This window comes from Gymnoscopelus microlampas, assembly GCF_963454915.1.
Source record: "Gymnoscopelus microlampas genome assembly, chromosome: 7".
In the NCBI taxonomy this organism is placed as follows: Eukaryota; Metazoa; Chordata; class Actinopteri; order Myctophiformes; family Myctophidae; genus Gymnoscopelus; species Gymnoscopelus microlampas.
The window spans coordinates 19,117,552-19,139,853 of NC_139944.1; the positions used below are offsets into that span (position 1 = coordinate 19,117,552).

General features: G+C 42.3%; 2 protein-coding genes across 3 annotated transcripts in view; both read right to left on the bottom strand.

Moving 5' to 3' along the window:
• Positions 1-1,366: 1,366 nt before the first annotated feature.
• stimate (STIM activating enhance) lies at positions 1,367-17,838 on the bottom strand. Its single transcript, XM_084063248.1, has 8 exons — positions 16,521-17,838; positions 12,923-12,971; positions 12,296-12,391; positions 11,476-11,597; positions 10,556-10,668; positions 9,210-9,281; positions 8,372-8,515; positions 1,367-4,808 (listed from the first exon to the last, which is right to left on the bottom strand). Exons 1-8 carry the CDS (start codon positions 16,708-16,710, stop codon positions 4,695-4,697), a joined length of 900 nt encoding a protein of 299 aa, XP_083919374.1. The 5' UTR covers positions 16,711-17,838; the 3' UTR covers positions 1,367-4,694.
• A 2,468-nt stretch (positions 17,839-20,306) lies between these two features.
• Positions 20,307-22,302, bottom strand: part of sfmbt1 (Scm like with four mbt domains 1) — a 30,650-nt gene continuing 28,654 nt past the window's right edge. For both annotated transcript variants that reach the window (XM_084061189.1, XM_084061188.1), the window contains exons 19-21: positions 21,972-22,196; positions 21,627-21,755; positions 20,307-21,120 (exon numbers count right to left, since the gene is read on the bottom strand). In XM_084061189.1, coding sequence (XP_083917315.1) covers positions 20,980-21,120; positions 21,627-21,755; positions 21,972-22,196 — 495 coding nt within the window. In that variant the 3' untranslated portion in view covers positions 20,307-20,979. The remainder of the gene's footprint in view (positions 21,121-21,626; positions 21,756-21,971; positions 22,197-22,302) is intronic.

The following is a 22,302-nucleotide window of genomic DNA, read 5'->3' on the forward strand; positions in this document are numbered from 1 at the left end:
CGAACCCACGACGCGCTGTCAGGCTGGTATTGCAGCCTAGGGTGCCTGGACCACCACGCTGGGGCCCAGGCCAAAGAATGGCATTCTAATCCACAATTAAGTGCAGAGGTTCTGTTATAAATGTTACAAATTCACCCAGGTACATTAAAATAGCACATTCAGCAGTACACACCAAATGCTCTGTTACTGACTGCACTTTTCAAAATGCCAGGGTGCCAAAGGCACGTCAGTATCATTTTAAAGTACCGGTACATTTTTGAACCATGCTCCTAAAATATAACCAGGATGAACCCTGCCTGTATCAGAGTACTTAGTATAGATGATGACTCAGGATGATGCTTACATCAATGTATGTACTGTAATAGGACTCTATGACAGGGTTTCTCAAAGTTCAGGGGTGCCACAGAATACTTGTTTGGAAATCACTTCAGTTTAACCACGGTACTAGATATGGTACTTCGTAAAACAGACCTGATTTGCACTGTAATCTACTTACCTACATTCTTTTTCATTCTACACCAAATCTACAAGCTCACAACTCTTCACAAAGTAACAATGTAATCCAGGGGTGCCGTGGATGAAAACGTTTTTTACAGGGGTGCCCTGAGCCCAAAAAGTTTGAGAACCACTGTTCTATGACACCACAGTGTGCTTGTGTGTGCGCGCAGGCGTGCATGCGTGTATCCTACAAGAGTAAGCCCTTCAGGCACAAAGCAGAATGCATCTGCTGTGTGTATGATGAGAACGTGTTGACGTAGGTAACAGGGAAATTACACTCACTTAACTACCTGCATGAGGAGCCTTAAAGGAACCGTGGTGTTATTCAGTCTTGTCTATACTTAAAACACCACAAGTAGCTTTTGTAATCATTAAGCATTATGTTTATGTGAACCATAAACATATGTACCAGGGGAAAAAAATACAAAAGGATAAACCACAGTCTGAGAAATGATATGGTTGTGTTGGTCGGTTTACAACATTGAGGTCATGTACTAATAAGTGATTACATGTACTGTACATAATGAGTCAGGTTTAAATATTTTTTTACAAGACAGACTTATGAGTACATAAAACATGTCTACGGCTGTGACTATATGTGTTTTTGTGTATGTTTTATGTACTGTGCAGTCAAGCTATTTCAGGACCCCTCATCATTATTCTAGGTGGGAAAACTCTGAGTGCAAACGCCTATACTGTAGTGCTTCTGTACTCCTGTACCCAAGTCTTAACTCTTTTCTCCCCTTCGTGCTTACTTCTACATATTATACCAGAAGTACATACCAACCCTTAAACGTACGTAAACTCACACACAAAAAAAAAACACAAAAACAATTATTTTTGAAAGAATCAGCCTGCTACTTAAAACTCACATTTGATATACTTTATTGCAAAAGCATATATGATAATAATGTATATGTCTCATTGTTTGTCAGTTATTTTAATCATCAACCTCAACCATATGTATTTGTTTTGCTTTAGTGAAATACTTAAAAGCCCTCTTTGTCCTGGTTGAGCTGTGGGTTAACCATAAAACCATTCATGATGCTCTACCCTCATTCCTTGAAGCTGCATACCACTTTGTCCTTAAGAAATCACCAAGAACGCAACATTCAAATCATTACAGGCACCATGATCATCACAGTCATAGTTTGCATCCCCCTCCCTGCACTTTTAAAAGGACAAGTTGAAAAAACAGGCACACACGCATTCACACGCGTAGACACACGCACACACCATTCTCTCCTACATCTGGTCCACAGTCACTAACAGTCTAGAGGTCTGTGCTTCTCCCAAATGCTCAACATCTAGTCTCGCGAGCCAGACTGTTGCCTCCGACAATATTCAAATCAGTCATACAGTCTGAAGCTCTGAAAATGGCCAAGCGATAAAGCGGGTGTGATCCCTCCTCCCCACTTCTGTTTAGTCTTTACAGTCGTGCAAATTTGTCCTCATATAAATCAGAATAATCCAAGCAAATATAGCTTGCTGCTTATCCGTGAACAGAAATGACAAACAGGTGACAGCTTCTGTTCTCTGATTTCGGGAGGTGTAGTTCCAGACTCTATATAGCATTCAGGAGGTGAACTTCCAGACTCTATATAGCATTCGGAGATTGTGGAATAGTTGTCTGGCTACGCGAGACTACTCAACATCAGAACCTGCTGAATGCTGCGTAATGTCTGAAGATTGGAGCTTCTGGTTAAACAGCCAGATAGACAGGAGTAAAATATCCACTCAGGCACATCATCGGAACAAAAAAGCAAACGGAACAAAAAGGGCAAAATCACCCCCTCAGTCCCCCTCCCAAAAATAAAAATACATTGCACAAACACAAAAATGACAACATTGACAGAGCTTGAATGGATGAAAATGTGCAAGATGTGTGTGTGGGAGGTTGTTGTGACAAGAACAACAGCCTCTGCTTTGTCTGGCCTGTGAGAATGACAAATGATGAAGAACACTTCCAGAGGAGGCAATGTCACCCTTTTTGCCCCCCCCCCAAAAAAAAAATGCTTAAAAGTGAAAATAAAATAAAGAAAATATAAATAATCGAGAATTAGAATCACACGCACTGAATACATAAAGTAAACATAGGATCCGATAAAATGTCAGTATAACAGTTACAGACAGAGACCTCTTGCCTTCCCAAGGACAACAGTGGCTACAGTAGGTGAACGAATGGTCAAAGGTCAGTACCAGTAGAATGTAGGGATGGGACGATATGAAAATTACATGTCATGATTATTGTGGCTAAAATAATTGCAATCAACGATATTATCGCGATAATCAAAATATGCTTAAAACTTAAAATGCCAGTTTTTGTTGACCACCAGCTGGGCAGGAATGTTCACCAAAAATAGCAGATCTACAAGCTCGCAACGTGTTGCGAGCTTGTAGATCAGCTATTTTTGGCAAATTGATTTGTGGAGAGTGTGTAGAGAAGAGCATACCAAATGTTCTCTTTACAGGTCTGTTTTTATCAAGTATGGAGGGTTAAAGCGAATTCATCCCAATTTCACAATAAATTAAGATCTCTGCGATACGATTATTGCGAGTGTTTTTTTTTATCACGATAAACGATAATTATTATCGTCCCATCCCTAGTAGAATGATGAAGATTCCCATCGTCATCAACAAGTGCTGCTGCTTTGACTCCCAGTACACTCACAACAAGACACTTTCACATGACCAGCATTACATACATACAAGATATACTGCACTATATTGTGTAACAGGTAGTGTTGGAAAAAGTTAGGATAACATCAATGAAACATACAGTAAGGCTGATTTAGACCTAGTTGTGTGCCGCTGTTACGTACCTAAAAATAGCCGATCAACAAGCTCACAGCGCGTAGATCGTCTATTTCCGGTACGCGACGCGGCACGCAACCAAGTATAAATCATGGCAATACTCTCCCGCACGCTATGGTGGTTAAGTCTACACATGAAAAAGAAAGGTTTAAGACATAGTAGGTTATAAGGAATCTACATGAGGCATATTACACAATCACTTTTTGGGTGGCCACTTCATTATCAAATATATCAAAACAGGATGACAAAGAGGTTTTCTCATGGATTGCCTCTGTCAGGCCGTTCACAGTTGTTCCAGCGTCGCACTCCTGGACCGCTGTGCTTGACCCCGTGAAATCTTACCAATACATAATAGGCTCTGTGCGCAACTGTAGTCCCAGTTGACAGAAGGTGTCACACCTAGGCCTGTCACAATTATGACATGATCGCCTAATCGCAATTATTTGAGATACAAGCAATTATTTCCATGTTGAAAAATGTTCATATATTTTCAAACATTTTCAAAAATAGTGGAAATAGCAGATATACAAGGCAAGCTCAAAACAGGCTATCTACACATGGGCTATCTACACGCTTACAACGCATTGTAAGCTTGTAGATAGCCTATTTTCGGTGCATGACATGCTTCCATAGAAGACATGCTGACTTTTATGGAATCCAAATGACTGAATTCAGTCGCGGTACTGAGAACTTCATTCATGCGGAAGCTATGTGGAAATGAAAAATGTTCCATTGCGGTAAAATCAATGGTCCACAATGGAAACCCCTGGGGCTTTTTGTGTTATCTTTTTAGCATAACCTTTGACTGTGCCACCTGTACTGTTTATAATCCTGTTAATAAAGTATCAAATCAAATCAGTCAAAACTGGAAGAGCCACCTTCTGAAAACTGGGACTAAGTTATGCACAGAGCCGATTAAACCAGTGTTAACAGATTTTTCCCTATAATACTTACATAAATGACTTAACAATATAATGGTCATACATGATAGGATCCTTATGCGTCGCTAAAGAGCGAGGGTGAGCCAATTATAAGCTCCATAAGCGATCCATGGTAGAGTACATGTGCTTTAACTGCAGAAGAACCCGTTTCCCTCTTTCTCAAATTGCAGTTTAGAGACAAACGTGCAGAAGTCCTGTCTTCAGTAAAGGGCGTCCGATGGGCTGAATCCTATATTCCAAGTCCACATCTTCTCACCCCACCCCACACACAAACAGCTCTCAACATCGAGAGGCAAATGTGGACTTTAAAAACGCCATGTCGATTCCTACGGCTGAGAGATATAGGGTGTGTGTGTGTGTGTGTGTGTGTGTGTGTGTGGGTGGGTGTGTGTGTGGGTGGGGTGGGGGCTACCAGTGCAGGTTTTAGACCAGGATAGTTGGTCAAACAGGAATCCCCATACGGTGTTTCTTCTTCTTCACAGTCTTCAAGCCAGCGAGCCGACGGACATCATCCTCGTCCGACTCGTCCATCTCATCGTCTGCAGAGAAAAGGATCTGAGACGGACAGAGAAAAGCCATGATTAGATGAATGATTAGAACGCGACAGATGACGGACAATGCTGAACCTGATTTTGGAAGAGTCCTAGACCGTTTATCAATGTTTCCACCGTTATTTTTTGTACAACAAACAAACAAAATAGCAAAAATCTTGATGAATTTGAAAAACTTTTGAGAGCTTTTAAGCAAACAAATACATTTTTGATGGATGCCTCATATGTCCAAAACTGCAACTTTTCAGGATTCAAATTCAAAAATAGCACAAGTAGCAGATCTGCTACTTCAGCTGCTGTAGTATGATCAAGTAGGGCGTTCATTTACGAAAAAATACAAAAAGTTAAAATATGGAGATAAGAGGTTTCTGCCCGACAGCGGCGATATGGAGGCTTAAATGAGTACTGACGTCCTGTGTGTGACCAACTCTTTTGTCAACAACAGATGAGCTCAGGGCCAATTGCAAGGCGTTGTCTGAATCTTGTTGCGTGGAATCTTGGAGGCAATAACATCCAATATGGATGAGCGTAGCTGGTAAAAATAGAGCAACCATTCGTTAATTTAAGAGTGTCATGTTTGAACTCACATTATTACAATAATGAGAGTAATTTTGAAGCAGGATGGTGATGATTACAGATGTAAGTGAAGGTTTAAAGGGCAAGACCACTTTGGTAGAGGTTTTGGTTGTGTAGTTACCTTGTCATGATTTAACTCTAAAGATGGACAAGAAATTAAAAATAATTGCTTTTTATAAATAAATAAACGGTACTGGTTTGGTGATGTTCTATATTGCCTGAATCAACTTTGTTTACATTCGTTTATGTGCTAAAAGAGTGATTTTGAGAGTTGTTTCAGCGTACAATGTAAGTTAATGAGGAGCATATTTTGAATGATCAATTTCTAATCAATGGAGCAATTATTTTTGATTTCTTGTCCACCTTTGGAGTTACATCATAGCAAGGTAACTACACAACCCAAACCTCTACCAAAGTGGTCTTGCCCTTCAACCTTCACAGGACAAGTGTCCAAGTATTGGCAGCATGACATTAACCCATGAAGACCTGAGGCCGATTCTACAAATCTCTTCTAAATCATAACAGTTGTCTGAAACACTCATGTTGCTGCAGTGGTTTTCAAACTTTTTCATGTCAAGGACCCCCAAAATGATATGTATTTGGCCGGTTCCCGGTTTGAATGGGTTAATAAATGACCCTACTACACAATTACTACTTTCTATCAATTACACACCCCATGAAGCCTTGAATTCATGTAGATTTTTTGCTTTTGCCTTTAAGCTTTGCTTTTAAGACAATAATTTGATGATCGGGTCATCGGTCAGTAGGAGATTCAGAAGGAGACGGTCGGAGACTCCGCCGGTCATCAAATGAGTGAACTTCTCCTGTAATGTAGAATTTCCTGTTCCATATACAAAATGTATTAACCTAGGATTTATCTACATAATGCACTATATTCATTTAAGATGAAAAGTGTGACTTCATGTGTTGGACGGTATTAGTAGAACGGACCTCTTCTGCTTTTATAGGCCTGTTAAAGTGACTGGCTGTGGTCATTAGCTAGAGTGATGAACAGCCTGTGTTTGTATTTTATTTCTTTCTGCCAGATGGTTAGTCAATACTCAATGCAGACAGGAGAGAACAGGAATAGTGAACACAGTCCAGTGACTGTCACAGATAACAACCAGAGTGTAAACAGAGAGCAGCGGGGGCCACGCTGCTGATTTGCCTTTTTCTCAGATCTTTCTTTTGAAAGACTGTAATGTTCCAACCTTTAACTCATTCAGTGGCATTGACGTCGCCGTGTGTTGGTAACCTCTGGCCTGTTTTACCCCTCTAAACCATACCTGGCAACATTAAACTGTGAAAAAACCCTGACCACCAGATCGCTGTAACTTGGCAACGCCCCCTTGGCCTCAAAGCCGCTGCTGCACGTTGCCAATAAAGTGTTATGTGTTAAGTGTTATCAGCCGGAATGTAGACGGCATCCCGGGAGCAGTATGGGTTAGCGCCCCATGCTGTGTCTTCCGTGAGGAAGAAGCCCAACATACCCGCGGTGAGGCCTTTAGGAGGGCCATTCCAGCGTACCGCAAGCGGAGCTAATACCATTAGACGGCCCAATCTAGTGGTATCGGCCCAAGGAACCATCACGCCAGAAGGAAATGTTTGGATCGGGGCGGTGCACCTGATCTGGCACAGCGCTCAGGTCCTGGACCTGGTGAGACGAAGGAGGAGCCCGGCCAGGAGACAACCCACAGAGCCTAGTCCCTCCACGTGCCAGAGCCTCCCCGAGTCCCGGCAGAGTACTTCCGGAGAAGCGGACTGCCCTGTCTTGCCCTATTGGACTGACCGTGGGTGCTACTGGGACGTAAGTCGGGGCTTGATCAACCCTGGCTGGGTCACCTGGGCGAGGGTGTATGTTGTATGTTGCGAGACCCGAAACACCCTATGACCCCAGGCTACAACACTGATGATACGTCCCAGTTGCATCCATGTGATGTTTTTCTTTATCAGTTATTCTATTTATAGTGGCTCATAGGAATTTATAGACTACGTGACAACCAGGAATAGTTTGGTGACCACAGGAGAGACTGTTGACAGCCGGAATGTAGACGGCATCCCGGGAGCAGTATGGGTTAGCGCCCCATGCTGTGTCTTCCGTGAGGAAGAAGCCCAACATACCCGCGGTGAGGCCTTTAGGAGGGCCATTCCAGCGTACCGCAAGCGGAGCTAATACCATTAGACGGCCCAATCTAGTGGTATCGGCCCAAGGAACCATCACGCCAGAAGGAAATGTTTGGATCGGGGCGGTGCACCTGATCTGGCACAGCGCTCAGGTCCTGGACCTGGTGAGACGAAGGAGGAGCCCGGCCAGGAGACAACCCACAGAGCCTAGTCCCTCCACGTGCCAGAGCCTCCCCGAGTCCCGGCAGAGTACTTCCGGAGAAGCGGACTGCCCTGTCTTGCCCTATTGGACTGACCGTGGGTGCTACTGGGACGTAAGTCGGGGCTTGATCAACCCTGGCTGGGTCACCTGGGCGAGGGTGTATGTTGTATGTTGCGAGACCCGAAACACCCTATGACCCCAGGCTACAACACTGATGATACGTCCCAGTTGCATCCATGTGATGTTTTTCTTTATTTATATTATTGAAAAAAAAAGTTTCTTCATTGATAGAAAGAAACATTACATAAATGTTATTACAAAAAAAACTAAACTAAACTGTAAAAAGCTCAGCCAAACAAAACTGTTGAAAAGCAAAGGTAAAAGGTGGATTAACATTAGTAAAGACAAGCTTCTGATACACAGAAATGAACATTGTAAGGTGAAATGAATGTGGGTGGGACAAGTTTGGCGGTGGGTCTGGGGGTCCTCCCCCATAAACTTTTTGACACAGTCGATGTCATTTCCTGTATTCTGGGTGGGTAACCATGCACATGCTCACTTTTGTTGAGTTGCCCAAAAATCTGGAGAATTTCAGGGTGCATTTCAATTCAGGAGCCAAGAAGGAGACAAGGTAAAAACTCTGGAGTCTCCTGCTAAACACTCACCTCAGATTCAGAGTCGTCGTGGGAGAGGGCGCGCCTGTAGCGCACTTTGCTGTTCCCCCGGGCGTCTTCTTCCCGCTCCTCTAGCTTGTCTTTTTTCCTGTGTTTCTTCATTAGAAAGTTGTCCACCACCCAGAACATCAGGGCCTGGCAAAGACACATTAAGTTGGAATCAGTGTTAATTTTGTTGATTAATGACGAAAAATGTTCTTTTTTTACACACACGAAAATTAAACAAAAACTAAATAAAAACTAAGCTATGATGACTAAAACTATAACTAAATATACAGTATTGAGAATTTTGTCAACAAATAAAAACTAGACTAAAATGGACTGGTAGAGAAGAGATCCAGTAGAACCAAGACATTTTATGCTTGGTTGTGTGCGGGTGTTGCTCTCCAAAATATCAGATTATTTTAGTCGACTAAATCAACTGTAGATTTAGTCAAATAAAATGTTATGATATTTAGCCAACTAAAACTAAAACATTTCAGATGAAATAAAACTAGGGGGAAGAGAGATCAATAAAAAAACAATATATCTACATTAGGTACCCACAGCATACTGTATGTATCCAGTGAGGTAAGTACCTGAGGTAATACAGTGCAAATACAGGAGGTTTGAACACTATTTCACCAGAGACCAGGCAAAGTGCCCCACCCACATTAGTCTCCAAAGAATACAGAGACGGGGGCTGTACTGCCTGCTCCTTGTGAGTCGTGAGGACCAAAGTTTGAATTCTTGCTGACCTCAGTTTCCTGTCAGTGTCAGAAATGTAATTTCTAATGAAGCTAACATTGCCAAAAGATAGAAACACACAAAAGGAAAAGAAGACTCTTACGTTAACGAAGAATGGAACGATGAGCATAACGATGGCCAGTTCCAGATGAGGATTCTCTATAGGGAGAGCCAGCTGTGACACACACACACACACACACACACACACACACACACACACACACACACACACACACACACACGAATAAGCACATATACATATCGTTGCTGTCGGGCAGAAACCTCCTATCTCCATATTCTAACTTTTTGTGTTTTTTCGCAAATGAATGCCCTACTTGATCATACTACAGCGTCAACACAAAAGCATCAAAAGTAGCAGTCAGATCTACAAGCTTGCAATGCGGTGCAAAGCGTCACGTTGTGCTTGTATACATATTTACTTTGGGTTAGTTTAACACCCCCACAATTCAACAGACACAAAGCCTACAGCTGGCACAAAAAAGCGTGACCATATAACTAGCGTTTTAGCTGCGCTCCATTGGCTCCCTGTCAATTTTAGAATTCATTTGAAGGTCCTTTTATTTGTTTTTAAATCGCTACACAGGCTGGCCCCCCTTATGTCTCACAGAACGTGTGCACCCTTATACCCCAGACACTGAGGTCTGCTGACAAGTTGCTTTTGGTGGTTCCCCAAAACTAGATCAATAAGTAGGGGTGACCGTGCCTTTGCTGCTCCTGCCTTCAGGCTCTGGAACAGCCTACCCCTCCCAATCAGAAGTGCTCAGTCTATATTTTGTATGTTTGTTAAAATCAATAAACATATTTCGTCCCAAAAAAAAGAAGTGCTAGTCTATCAAGGTTTTTAAATCTCTACTCAAGACTCACTTCTTTTCATTAGCTTTTAATCATGACTGAGTCAATGACTTCTATTTTATTTTATATGCTTTCCCGTACAATCAAGCACATGAACAATCTGACAATAAAACTAAATCAAGACAAAAATAAATGAACCCCCCCCTCAATAAACTGTACTTTGTCCTATGTATGATGAATAGCGAAAATAGCCAATCTACAAGGTCACGTGTGGTGAGCTTTAAGGCCTTAATTTGTTTAATTTTACGTCTGTTTATATTTGTCTATATGTATTAAAACATCAGCTAACATTAAACATAAACATAGTTGTGCGGTTAATAAATCAGACATTTGTTCATAATTGAATCGTTTCTCCAGGGACTAATTTCCAACTAGATTGTTCCAAACATTCATACTGTGCTTTAACATGCATTAAAATAACGCAGCAATAACATATCTTTGACAAGAGTTATAAAAGTAGCGTTTCATGTTTGTTCATATTTTGATGTATTTATAGTCTCCCTGCTTTGACAGTGATGAATTACGTCTAAAAAACAAACACAGCAGACATTGTCCTTTACTAGTGGTGCTGCTGACCTGCTTCCACTGGGGAATGAGGAGGACCAGAATGATGAGGATCTTCTCAAACATCATGATGAGGATGTAGAGAGCACACTGACCTGCCCACGCCGTGCACTGCACTGGCTCCCCTGTATAAAGGCAACAAGGCAATTGTTTTAAAAGTATACAAGTTACAAGTACACAAACGGTGCAGGACATGGTATTGCAGCACTGCTGCAGTCAGTGGTGTGGTGGCAGCTACTGCCCTCCACTGGACGTTATGGGTAACAGCAAGTGGAGGACATTACTGGAGCGCCAATCCTGCAACCATGTATAATAAGACTGCATGGTCTCGGACAAAATGTACATCCTTTTTTTAAAGCTTGTAACCATGTTTTGTATTTTGTAATTACTTATGGTGTTGATTGTAAATGATGTACAACTGTAGGCTCTGTTTTTGTATGTTATTAGGTTTTTTTATGTTGGAGACAAAGGATGGAAATTAGCATCTCTTCCTAAATCCTATGTATTTACAGTGTACCAGGGGGGTACCAGGGGGTCCCCAGCAAAATGTGTTAATATACCGTCACAATCATTTAACCACTTTATCCATTCATGTTGGCTATTCAAAAATAGCAGGTGTACAAGCTCACAGCACTTCACTTCATGCCGTGCTGCGAGCTTGTACATCTGCTTTTTTTTAATTATATATTTAAATTAAAATGTTTGATAATTCTTTTGTCATAAATCTTCTTTTCTGGGGGTTCTGGCACAAAAGTTTTCAGATGGGGATCCGCGGCCAAATACATATCAATTTGAGGGTCCTTGGCACGAAAAAGTTTGACAACTACTGATTTAGAAGGCCTTTGTAGAATAGCCTCAGGTCTTAAGTTAATGGGTTAATACAGTCTCATTCAAACAAACAAATACATTAAAACAATGGTCTTCTCTCTCACCATATTCTCCAAAGCGTAGAGACTCCCACTGTTTCCACTCTACAATGGCGCTGACCGCTCTCACCCCGGCATAGATCAGCAGCATGCCCAGAGACGCGTCCAACAGGAAGTTGATGAGGTATCTAGAAGGGAGAGAGAGAGAGATCAACGGGTATTGTAGTTTTACACGGCACTATTCCCTGCTAAGTCTACTGGTTAGGATTCAGCACTGACTGAATCCAGGTATTAAAGTTAATGATGTGTGACACCCCCATGCTGTCAGGACATTACCAAATCCATAAACCTCCTCTTTGGCCTTCCTCTTCTCCTCTTGCCCTGTAGCTCCATCTTCAGCATCCTTCTCCCATTGTACCCCTCATCTCTCCTCTGCACATGTCCAAAACCATCTCAACCTCGCCTCTCTTGTCTTATCCCCAAACCTTCTAACCTGGGCAGATCCTCTAATCTAGTCATTTCTGATCCTGTCGATCCTTGTCACTCCTAATGAGAATCCTGATTCTGCCACCTCCAGCTCTGCCTCCTGTGTTTCCACCAGTGCCGCCGTTTTCCAAGCCGTACAGCATGGCTGGTCTCACTACTGTCTTATACATCTTCCCTCTCAGTCTTTCTGTTCAGTGCCATTCAGTGATTTAAAAACAAATCATTTAATCTGACTTAAAATCAATTCTGAAGCGAACAGGGAGTCATCCCCCTTCCCTCCTATATAAGCCAACTCCACATTAACCAAGTTAATCATTGAAAACACGTCCCTTACTCCCTTCTAATGCGTGAGGGGACGGTCAGTTTTACTTTATTTCATTCATTTTCTAACGTAACTCACAGTGAGCAGGGGTCTTCCTCTGTGAGATCAGACAGGAAGACGTTGGCAAAGTGGATGAACAGCATCCCTATGGCCTGTTTGGATGTGTCCAGGAACCTGTGGATGGAACAGTGGATGAGAAAATGATGCAGGGAATTCATCTGATGCAGGGACAGGGTCCCCAAGCTTTTTCAGCTCGAGACCCAAAGATTTTCCCGGCCATTCTTCCTGGCCGGGACCCAAAATTAATCCAAAAATAAATGATGAATTAATCACCTAAGTCCTATAAAAATAGAGTGAAAATAGCACTATTTTGAAAAGAAAGTTAAAAAAAAAAGTTTTTTTAGTAAAGTTAAAAAAACAAAAACAAGATATCATCTCTGTCAGGTGGAAACTTCATATGTCTAAAACTGTTACTTTTCAGGATTCAAATTCAAAAATATCGAAAGTAGGGCGTTAATGTACGTAAGTACATTCACGCGTAAGTTAAAATATGGAGATCAGAGCGTTTCTGCCTGACAGCGACAATATTTAATTGCAGCCCCCCCCCCCCACACACACACACACACACACACACACACACGAAAAAAAGAACATTGTAATGCTATTATAAGAGAATGAGATGTGTGCAGTTGCTGGATTACTCACCAGATCTTCCAGGGCCTCCGCTCATGCTTGGGCTCCCTGAAGCGTTTCACTGCAGAGCAGACAGACAGACAGACAGACAGACAGACAGTGTTACTGTAAGGCTTAATGCATTCTTAATCTTATGTGTTACTGTACAGGCTTAATGTTTTCTTTGACCGCATTAGGATTCAAATGGGGAAAGTATTGACATGAGGTGCATCTATATTAGCCTTAATTCAGCCTCAAGAGTGAAGATTGATTGACTGCGTATCATGCAGTCAGTGCAAGCGTGCCACACACACATCTGCAGTTGCGCACACACAAACACACACACACACACACACACAATTATCAAACAGAATCCCCCCCCCCCCCCCCCCCCGCGATTCATTAGTTTATATCACAGGGCTCAAGGGAGCTGTCAACAGGCCTGTTCTGCATCCGAACAGTGTTTTTAACCAGCAGCTTACTTCCCTCTGATACACTGTGGTGGTGAACTCCATTCCCTGCCCTGTTTAAGAACAAGGCCGGTATTATGATATCACAGGGATTGTAAATGAGGTCTGACTTCTTGTTTGACTTCCCCATTTGAGTCGTTAAACTGTCATGCAAATACATTCACAAGTCAGACATGACGAGTCACGACCAATGTCCTTAGGTCATCTTGTTAAAATTTTGTTCGAGGTATTTGAGTTATAATTATGACGCATAATGCAAGTAAAAATGTATGACTGAGGGTGAGACTGGAGCAAGGGTAATGTGTTATTTGGTCTAAGAGAAAGCGCAAAGCTAGCAGATGAAGAACTCTGACACTGCTGATAAAAATAAAGAACAATCTTGATAGCTGTCGGCGGTGTAAAGACCTAGTATGTCCAAAACAGTAACTTTTCAGGAAAGTGAAAATCTACGAGCTCACAATGCATTTCAATGCGAGCTTGTACAGTTTAACTGCTATTTTCACAACTTTTGCTTGACAGTCTTTAACAACAAAGTAGGGCATTAAGACGAAAAACGAGAAAAGTCGAAATATGGAGATAGGAGGTTTCTGCCCGACAGCAACGAACTATGAATTTGATAGTGATACCCCTGCTGGTAACATAATACATCATTTTAAGCAGCACAGCAGAAATGCAGAGAATCTGACAAGCTAAGCAATTGGAAAATGTGGAATGGAAAAGAGAGTCCATATTCTTTGTGTATGGTATTCTATGGGGCTAGCCTAGAAACGTATGAATACAGAATCCATATAGAATATGAACATAATCTACCATTTTGCCCTGACTGCCATATCAGTGCTCTCAATCTTGCACATTGAGTGCCTGTAAATGGTGCATCGTGTGGCTTCTACTTAACCGCTGTCAAACTGGTTTCCCTATTTTGGTGCATGTCATTGAGGACGGATCTTAAAAAGAAAACATTCACATTATTTCTGTGTTGTGAGCTTTGCAAGTTGTGAGCTTGTGTATTGGCTATTTTCACAATGTTTTAATTAGTGCTTAAGTGGCTTGGTAGAGTATTCAAAACCCACAACTCCTGTCAATGTGAGGGCTTCTCTGGGGTTTGTGAGTTATGAACTTTTTGTTCCTTCTTTTTAATGAATCTCTGTGTGTGAGAGAATGTGGCGAGAGTTGTAAGAAGCCTCCTCTCAGAAGGCAGCATAGCCAGCTATTTGTGCTTGACAATAGTGGCTTGTTTTCCATCATGTCAAAATTCTATGACACAGAGATGCCAGTAGGATGAGAGAAGCGCTTCTTTTTCTTATGACTAATGACTTCGCTTCCTTGTTCCTTACTTCTCCAACACCGGCCAGACACTGATGACTTAACAGTATATTCTGTGTAAAAGCTGTGATGCCTATGTTTTTACAATGATCCAATTTCCCCTGCATAAACTCTGTATGTGACAAAACGACGGCATCATTAGTGGCCACGTGTCAAAAATGGCACTAGGTTGCCTCTGGCTGAATGCCAGACTGGTGTGGCGTGTCTATAGACTCTAAATAAACATTAACCAAAGGGCTTTCTGAGTTCTTGTATGCGGCGAACTGTGACCTCTGTTTTCCTGTCGAATGGCTGAATTGTGAAGACAAACAGACACACCCCGGCCTGCATGCGGTTATGTTGGGATATGAGATGCAGGCACAGTCAGACAGAGGCCCCACTCCTCTTCTGCTGAGAGAGAGAGCGCGCTGCCTGGCCTCGGGCGGCAGCCCCAGCATTGAAGAGCTGAACATTCCGTGCTGCTGGGAGGCTACGCTCTAACTCTTAACTGTGACACTGAAGGCTGGACCACCAGACAACACTGAGCTTATGTGCAGTGCCAAAAACACTGGCTTGACAATGGAAAGTTGCTCTATTAGTTCGAGTGTTATGATTCACTAACGCTACAGAGCATGATTTACACAAATTGTGTAATTGCAAAGGCAAATCAGTTTAGGGGTGCCACATAAACACTCAATTGTCTATGGGTTGGGATACATAACTGCATTTTAACCTGAAAAGGGACACAATGAATATTCAAAAAGGACGACAAGGCCTTCCCCAAATGAGATCAATATTGCATGCACTGGCATTATTGATAAACCAAGAGCTGTGATTGGATCATTGTCCACTTTGTCTGAGTCAGCACTTAAGTGTCTGATAATAGGACAGTAGGCTGGCTCCCCCCTGACATGAGTGTACTGAAACTTAAGTATGTCGTCTCTGTTGTGTGGAAACCTTGTATGTCCAAAACTGTTACTTCTCACTTCAGGATTGAAATTCCAAAGTAGCATAAGTAGCAGATCGACACTGCTTAGTGCCGCGTTTCGAGCTTGTGGATCTGCTACTTATGATGCTGAAGTGTGATGCTGAAGTGTGATCAAGTAGGGCATTAATTTACAAAAAAAACACTTAAAAAGGTTACAATATGGAGATAAGAGGTTTCTGCCCGACAGCAACGAAGTCAGTGTATAAAACGCATGTAATCACACATCAGTGTACTGAAAGCATGTACTCACATGTCAGTGTATGGGCATTTAATAACATCAGTGTACTGAAGCCGGCATGTATTCACACGCACTTAAGTGTGTTCTGTGAGTGTACTGTTGGCATGTACACTGAATACAGTACTCACACATCAGTGTACAGAAGGCATGTACACTACAGTACTCACACATCAGTGTACAGAAGGCATGTACACTACAGTACTCACACATCAGTGTACAGAAGGCATGTACACTACAGTACTCACACATCAGTGTACAGAAGGCATGTACAGTACTCAATCATACAGCCCAACCGATGCCAGATCTTTGAGTAGAATCTTTGAGTACCGATGCTTTGGCCAATATATTTTATCAATATGTGCAATTATGTGAGAAAGTTAAATTCTAATCCATTTGAAAAACATTGATTTGATTAAAGCTTTTAAAAAATAGACAATTAAAAAAATAACAGATCTACGAGCTCACAGCAGGTCTCAACGCAACACATGATGAGCTTGAGGATCTGTTCTTTTTTTACACTTACAAATTGGGAAACAATGTCAGCTGCATAATTGCCGAAACTAATGTCAGATATACCGGTATATCGGCCAGACCGATATACCGGTTCTGAGCTGGCGCCACTGCTATACTCACACATCAGTGTACTGAAGGCCACGACGGCGAGCAGTCCCTGCAGGAAGATCCCAAACGAGTTCATCAGGGCGCCGTTCTTGCAGCCGCGGTTGGGGTCGGCGGTGGTCGACATGTTGGTGGAGAACACAGCGGGCAGACCCGCTCCTACTGACCCAGGCCCACCGTTCCCAGTCAACCCGCTCACAGACATGATGGGGGTGGGTGGAGGCGGAGGGGTCACTGTTGCCTTGTTGTGGAATTATAGGTTAAATAGGTGAAGTTGGTGATGTGCGTTGTTTGTGTTGCTGGACACAGATGTTTGTCAGTCCTCCTGCCGCTGTGTTGGATCAGCTGGTGATCGATCCATTAAGCAGGACAGTCTTCAGAGTAACCGATAACAACAAGAACATCCTCCTGCTTGCAAACGCAAGACTCATTCTCTGAACAATTCCCACAACAACCAAACATCCATGACTGAGACTCGGATCTCTCTTTAAAACGCATTAATAAGAGGGAGCAGCAGGCAGCCACTCCAAAGAAGGATGTTGGGGATCAAAAACAAACAGCTACATGACCGTGACGCCTCGGGTGTTCGGGTCAACAGGGCGACACAGTCCTGACACGGAGCTGTGACAATGACAACATGTAGAGTAGCTTGAGCACTTTGATGCAGACGAAGCAGCAGCTGTTATAAAATGAATCGTGGTTCTCCTACTGCTGCTGCGCTGCAGGGACATCCTGATCTCTGCAGTGAGCTGCTGCCAGCCGCCGGAGAAACGAGCACACCATCATCAGCATAGGTAGCATGGAGCCATGCATGCTTCTTTCACTGACCCATGTTGACGTGATAAATAACAACACACACCTGCTTTGTCAAGTTCATTTGTCCGGGGGAAACAGGTCCGTTTATACACAAACCAACAAAAATAAAATCATTTCATTGTTTGTATTATTGTTTTACTTATTTTCTAAATCTTTTTTTTCATAGAATATAGCACTTTGTTAAATATAAAGTGCGTTACAAATAACATGTATTGTTAAATGTCTACTACCGTGAGGAGAACATCTGTGTTGTATTTAACGTCAGGCTATCTCTGCGACTACCTATAATCGATGCTAACAGGCTAAGCTAGCTAGCGTTGGCTAATAAATGTTCGACCTAGCCTTTAGCAGCTTCCATTGTTTATCACAGCTACTTGGGAACTTCTCCCGCGTGCAAAGAGATTCGGCTCCGACGCGACGGTTCTCTCAACGTGTCAAAGGAAGGTGTGAAAGGTGGAATATGGTGGATAATTTGCAGTTGTTGGAGCATCGCGTACATCCAGCTGGTTGTTCTCGATCAGTGTTGCCAGATTTTGACAGAGATAAGCAACCGGGTCTATGAAAACTAGCCCAAAAATAAGTGACTAGGCCACATGAATGAACACTTGAAACCTATACTGTACATCGGCTATTTGAAAATAGTCTATCTACAAGCTCACAACGCGTCGTGAGCTTGTAGATCTGCTATTTTCAAAACCTCTTGAAATAAAATGTGGAATAACACATCTGGCACAAAACATTTTCAGATGGGGGTTAGGTTAGGCGACAAATACTACATTTGGGGGTCCATCATGACATGGAAATATTTGAGAATCACTGGTTTAAATACTAATTAAGGCCAAATAAGCAACAGCACTTTAGAAACAAGCCCAAAAAACGCACCCCGCAACTACTAATATTACTACCAAAAGCGACTTTACAGAAAAAGCCCAAAGTCGCTTATAATAAGCGGACATGGCAACGCTGTTCTCGGCAGCGGTGCCCACTCCTGTTGACATACTGTCACGTGATTGACGTCAACCCAAAGGCACTCTGGGTAATGTAGGAAAGACACGTACCAAAAAAAAGGAAAGCCACGTACAGACCTATGGTACAGACTGACGGAATGAATGGACAACTCTGTAATTTGTCGTTTATTGCAGTGTTCTTCTTTTAAATAATTCACAAAGATTAAATCAAAAGTCATTTCCGCTGTTTTGTATCCAGCCGGAATTATGGAACAAGCAATTAAAGTAAACAAATTAATCTGTTTTCTTTCCTCACACATCATCACAAACAAACTATGTTAAATCCACAAAAAAGAAAGGGAATTCTGACATTGATTTGCTGGATCAGTATTAAGTAGGTCTGTTTGCTTTTTAACATAATTTATTTTTATTTTTTAAACCAAATAGTCTATGCATAGGCCTACAAGAAAAAACAGGAAAAAATATTAATAATTCATACTGCCTGCTTTAAAATATCTTCAGTGATAGGCCAGTGGATAGGCAACCTTTCCTGGATCAGGGCCCACTTGAAAGTCATGGAAGTGCTGGCGGCCCACCCATCAGCTGGGTGGGCCGTGGGCATTTTCAGACCGTGTTTATTTGAATGATGAATCAATCAATTTTGTTCCGGCTTGGATCCATGGAACTAACCTAGTACAATTTATTTATTGGGATCACCATGAAAACAACATTTTCAAGGTTTAAAAAAAACATTATTAATGTTATACTATCATTTAAATCTTAAGTGTTTTGCCAATTATTTGGGGGCCCACTTGCATTACCCTCACGGCCCACCAGTGGGCTCCGGCCCAGAGGTTGAGAATGACCGATATAGGCTACTGAAACCATCAATGAGTGAAACAGCACTCACCTTTGGAATTATGCTTAATATGATACAGCAGATTTTCCTTCATTTGTTTCCTTCTCCATTTGGAAGATACCCTGGCTATCTACACCCAAATCAAATTGTTTTGGCCTATGCTGTGCAAATATGCCCATGGATTTTACACACTAGGCTGGACAACAAGAACTACCGCCGAAAGTGTCTAAACGGAAGTACAGGACGGAACCGGCCCAACATTGAGGAGCCGGAACCGGTTCCATCACATTTGGGACCGTTTCCGGAAGTGCTTTTATCACTCTGTCAGAGCTGGTCACGTACGGTATGCAATTACAATACCAATGGTTCTCAAACATTTTAATTTCAAGGACCCCCCATAACTCCGAAAGTGCACAAATGGAACCAAATGGACCCATTTGTACACTCTCAGAGTTACAGACCTGTAAGGGTCCATAACTATCCCTGGGGGTCCCTGGACCTCACTTTGAGAACCACTACAATAATATGTAGGCAATACTGTACATATGATTTTGTTTGTGTTTATCAACAATTATAATGAAGGCCAAAATAATACATATTTTAAAAAAATATATATACAAATCATTAAAGGGAACCTTTAAGGAATCTTAAGGAAGCGGAATGATTACAATCCTAAAGGATCCCAACCGTATTCAGGGGGTTCCGGTAGGCTGGACAACATGTAGACATGATGGACTTCCAGTTAGACACTTTTGGGCAGGAGTTCTTTTCCAGGATTTAAACTGGGAACGAGGATCATTCTACACAACACTGGAGGAGATGGCTAATTGCATCGATAGAAAATGGATCTAATCACCCTGTTGCACTAGAAGAGATTTTATATGTACACTATATACAAACACATGCACTGTTATATATACATTTTGCATACCACTGTTCAGTACATGGTTTTACTTGTGCTTTACAGTATAGGATCCTTGCATTGTCAACCGCTCTCAAGTAGTAGTACACGTCTAAATACTAAACCTTCCGATCCCTTATAAAGACTGCACGTTTACTAAACTCTCAAATATGTATTTTCTACTTAAAGGGGGAATACCACTCAACTCTGGTAGATACGGTATGTATTATTCACTTGATTACAAAATTGTCCCATTTGTAAATGGTTAACACAAACACTTGCTTGAAATGAGAGAAACTCAACTCTGTGGTTATTCAGACGAGTTGCTAAACTGGTAATAAATTATATTATTATCAATTATGTGGACGCAGGGAGGATGGACCTTAAGAGATGGCCTGCACAACAACAATGCAATGTATTCACAAAAAAACATTCTTGAGTACGTATGCTGCATAGCATATGTTACACTTAACAACGTTTTCAAGTCGATTCTCTACATAGCATGAAATCCCCATTCTAAGGACCACTTAACCTTTTTCCAAACGTTCCAGACTATGGGAGATGGTAGGTAGTGCATTTCTCCCACCACACACACACACCCAGCTGTTCTGGGTCTGTCCTGGGTCATACAACAAGCATGTTTAAAATCGAGCGTTATTCTCCTTTAAGACGGCAAGGCGGGTAGAAAACAACAATAGATGTGACACAAGAACAGCCCACTGTGGTTGTTGTCACTCATGGAACGAGGAACAGAATCTGCTGGCTCCCCTAGTAGATCCATCACATGTCCACGCATGGTGCACTGCCGTGCCACCCACTCACTTCCTGTGCTGTATGCAGGATTCCAAAGGAAGTCCGGTGGTAAGAACGCGCAAAAGGGTCTGTCTGTTTCCCGGGTCCGAGACATAGAGCAGGATATAATGATGTCTGTCTTTGTTCCTCTTACGTCGGCTATGTGGCAAACTGCTGATAGAACGCCAACTTGACCCTCTCGATGTGGTGGCACAACTTGATGGCCGGTCCCAGCTTCAGGTCCATGCACTCCTGCACTGTTGGGAGGTTGAGGAGGAGCAGGGCTTGTCCATCAATCTCCTAAAAAAAAATCATTCATTTATCATTCATGCACTTTCCACAATTGTGAGGAAAGCATTTGTTCTAGGCAGCCAGACGTTAAGCTTAAAGGGGTAGTTCACCCCCAAAAAAGAGAACATTTTCTATCAATTATACACCGCATGAAGAACCATGAAGACTTGAATTTGTGGAGATTTTCTTTTATTTCTGTCGCATTCCTAAGCCAATAATTTGATGACCGGCGGAAAGATGGTCATCAAATTATTGGCTTAGGAATGCGACAAAAACAAAGAAATCTACACAAATTCAAGTCTCCAGGGGGTGTGTAATCGATAGGAAAAAAAACATTTTGGCGGTGAACTATCCCTTTAAGTTATACGTAGTTGTGTGCAGGCGTGGTGCATCAAAAATAGCAGATCTACAAGCTCACAGGGCGTTGTGAGCTTGTAGACCAGCTATTTCTTTGTGCACCTGTGCACAACTAACTTTAAATCAGGCTTTAGCATGCATGGATGTGCTCTTGTTACCTGATCTAAGAAAATCCGTGCCAGGGGGGCACAGTCAGTGGTCCTGATGAAGCGCACTACATCAGTAATGGTCCACTCCAAGGGGCTGGTGTCCAAACACAGCTTCTGAGGAGCCTCCATTTTAGAGCTCTATAAACACACATAGGAGGACAGTCACACACAGTGTAGTCCATGGTTTTAGAGCTCTATTATAAACACACATAGGGGGACAGTCACACTTAGTATAGTGCTCCATCTACCAGCCTACATGACATAGTTGATATATCTTATTTCATCCCTGACAATTGATATTACACTATAAGTCATCCAGAATTGAGTTATTGATTATCAAAAGGCACATGGTACCTTTGGTGAGGGAGGGCGGTTCTCGTCGTCAGAGAAGGAGGGAGAGCGAGGTTTTCTTCGCCTGCGCGTGGGTCTGGGCGTGGCCGGTGGCGAGGGCGATGGCGTCGGAGGTTGAGATTTACCAATGGAATATTCAGAGTCGTCCTGGAGATCGTCTTGCAGTTCAGAACCAGAATCTTCACTTAGAGAGTCATCCTCATCCAGATCTTCCTCCTCTCCACTGCCCTGTGAAACACACATGGATGGAAGACATTAAAAAAATGCCTGGAGAATGTTTGTTTGAATATACATACTAGTACAAATATAGTTGTTTAGACAAGCCCCTCTGTGC

Coding starts and splice junctions, on each gene's coding strand:
- stimate (XM_084063248.1), bottom strand. CDS start 16,710: ATGTCTGTGAGCGGGTTGACTGGGAACGGTGGGCCTGGGTCAGTAGGA. Junction 10,669..11,475: donor TCTACGCTTTGGAGAATATG/GTGAGAGAGAAG, acceptor GCCTTTATACAG/GGGAGCCAGTGCAGTGCACG. Junction 9,282..10,555: donor TCATTCCCCAGTGGAAGCAG/GTCAGCAGCACC, acceptor TGTGTGTCACAG/CTGGCTCTCCCTATAGAGAA.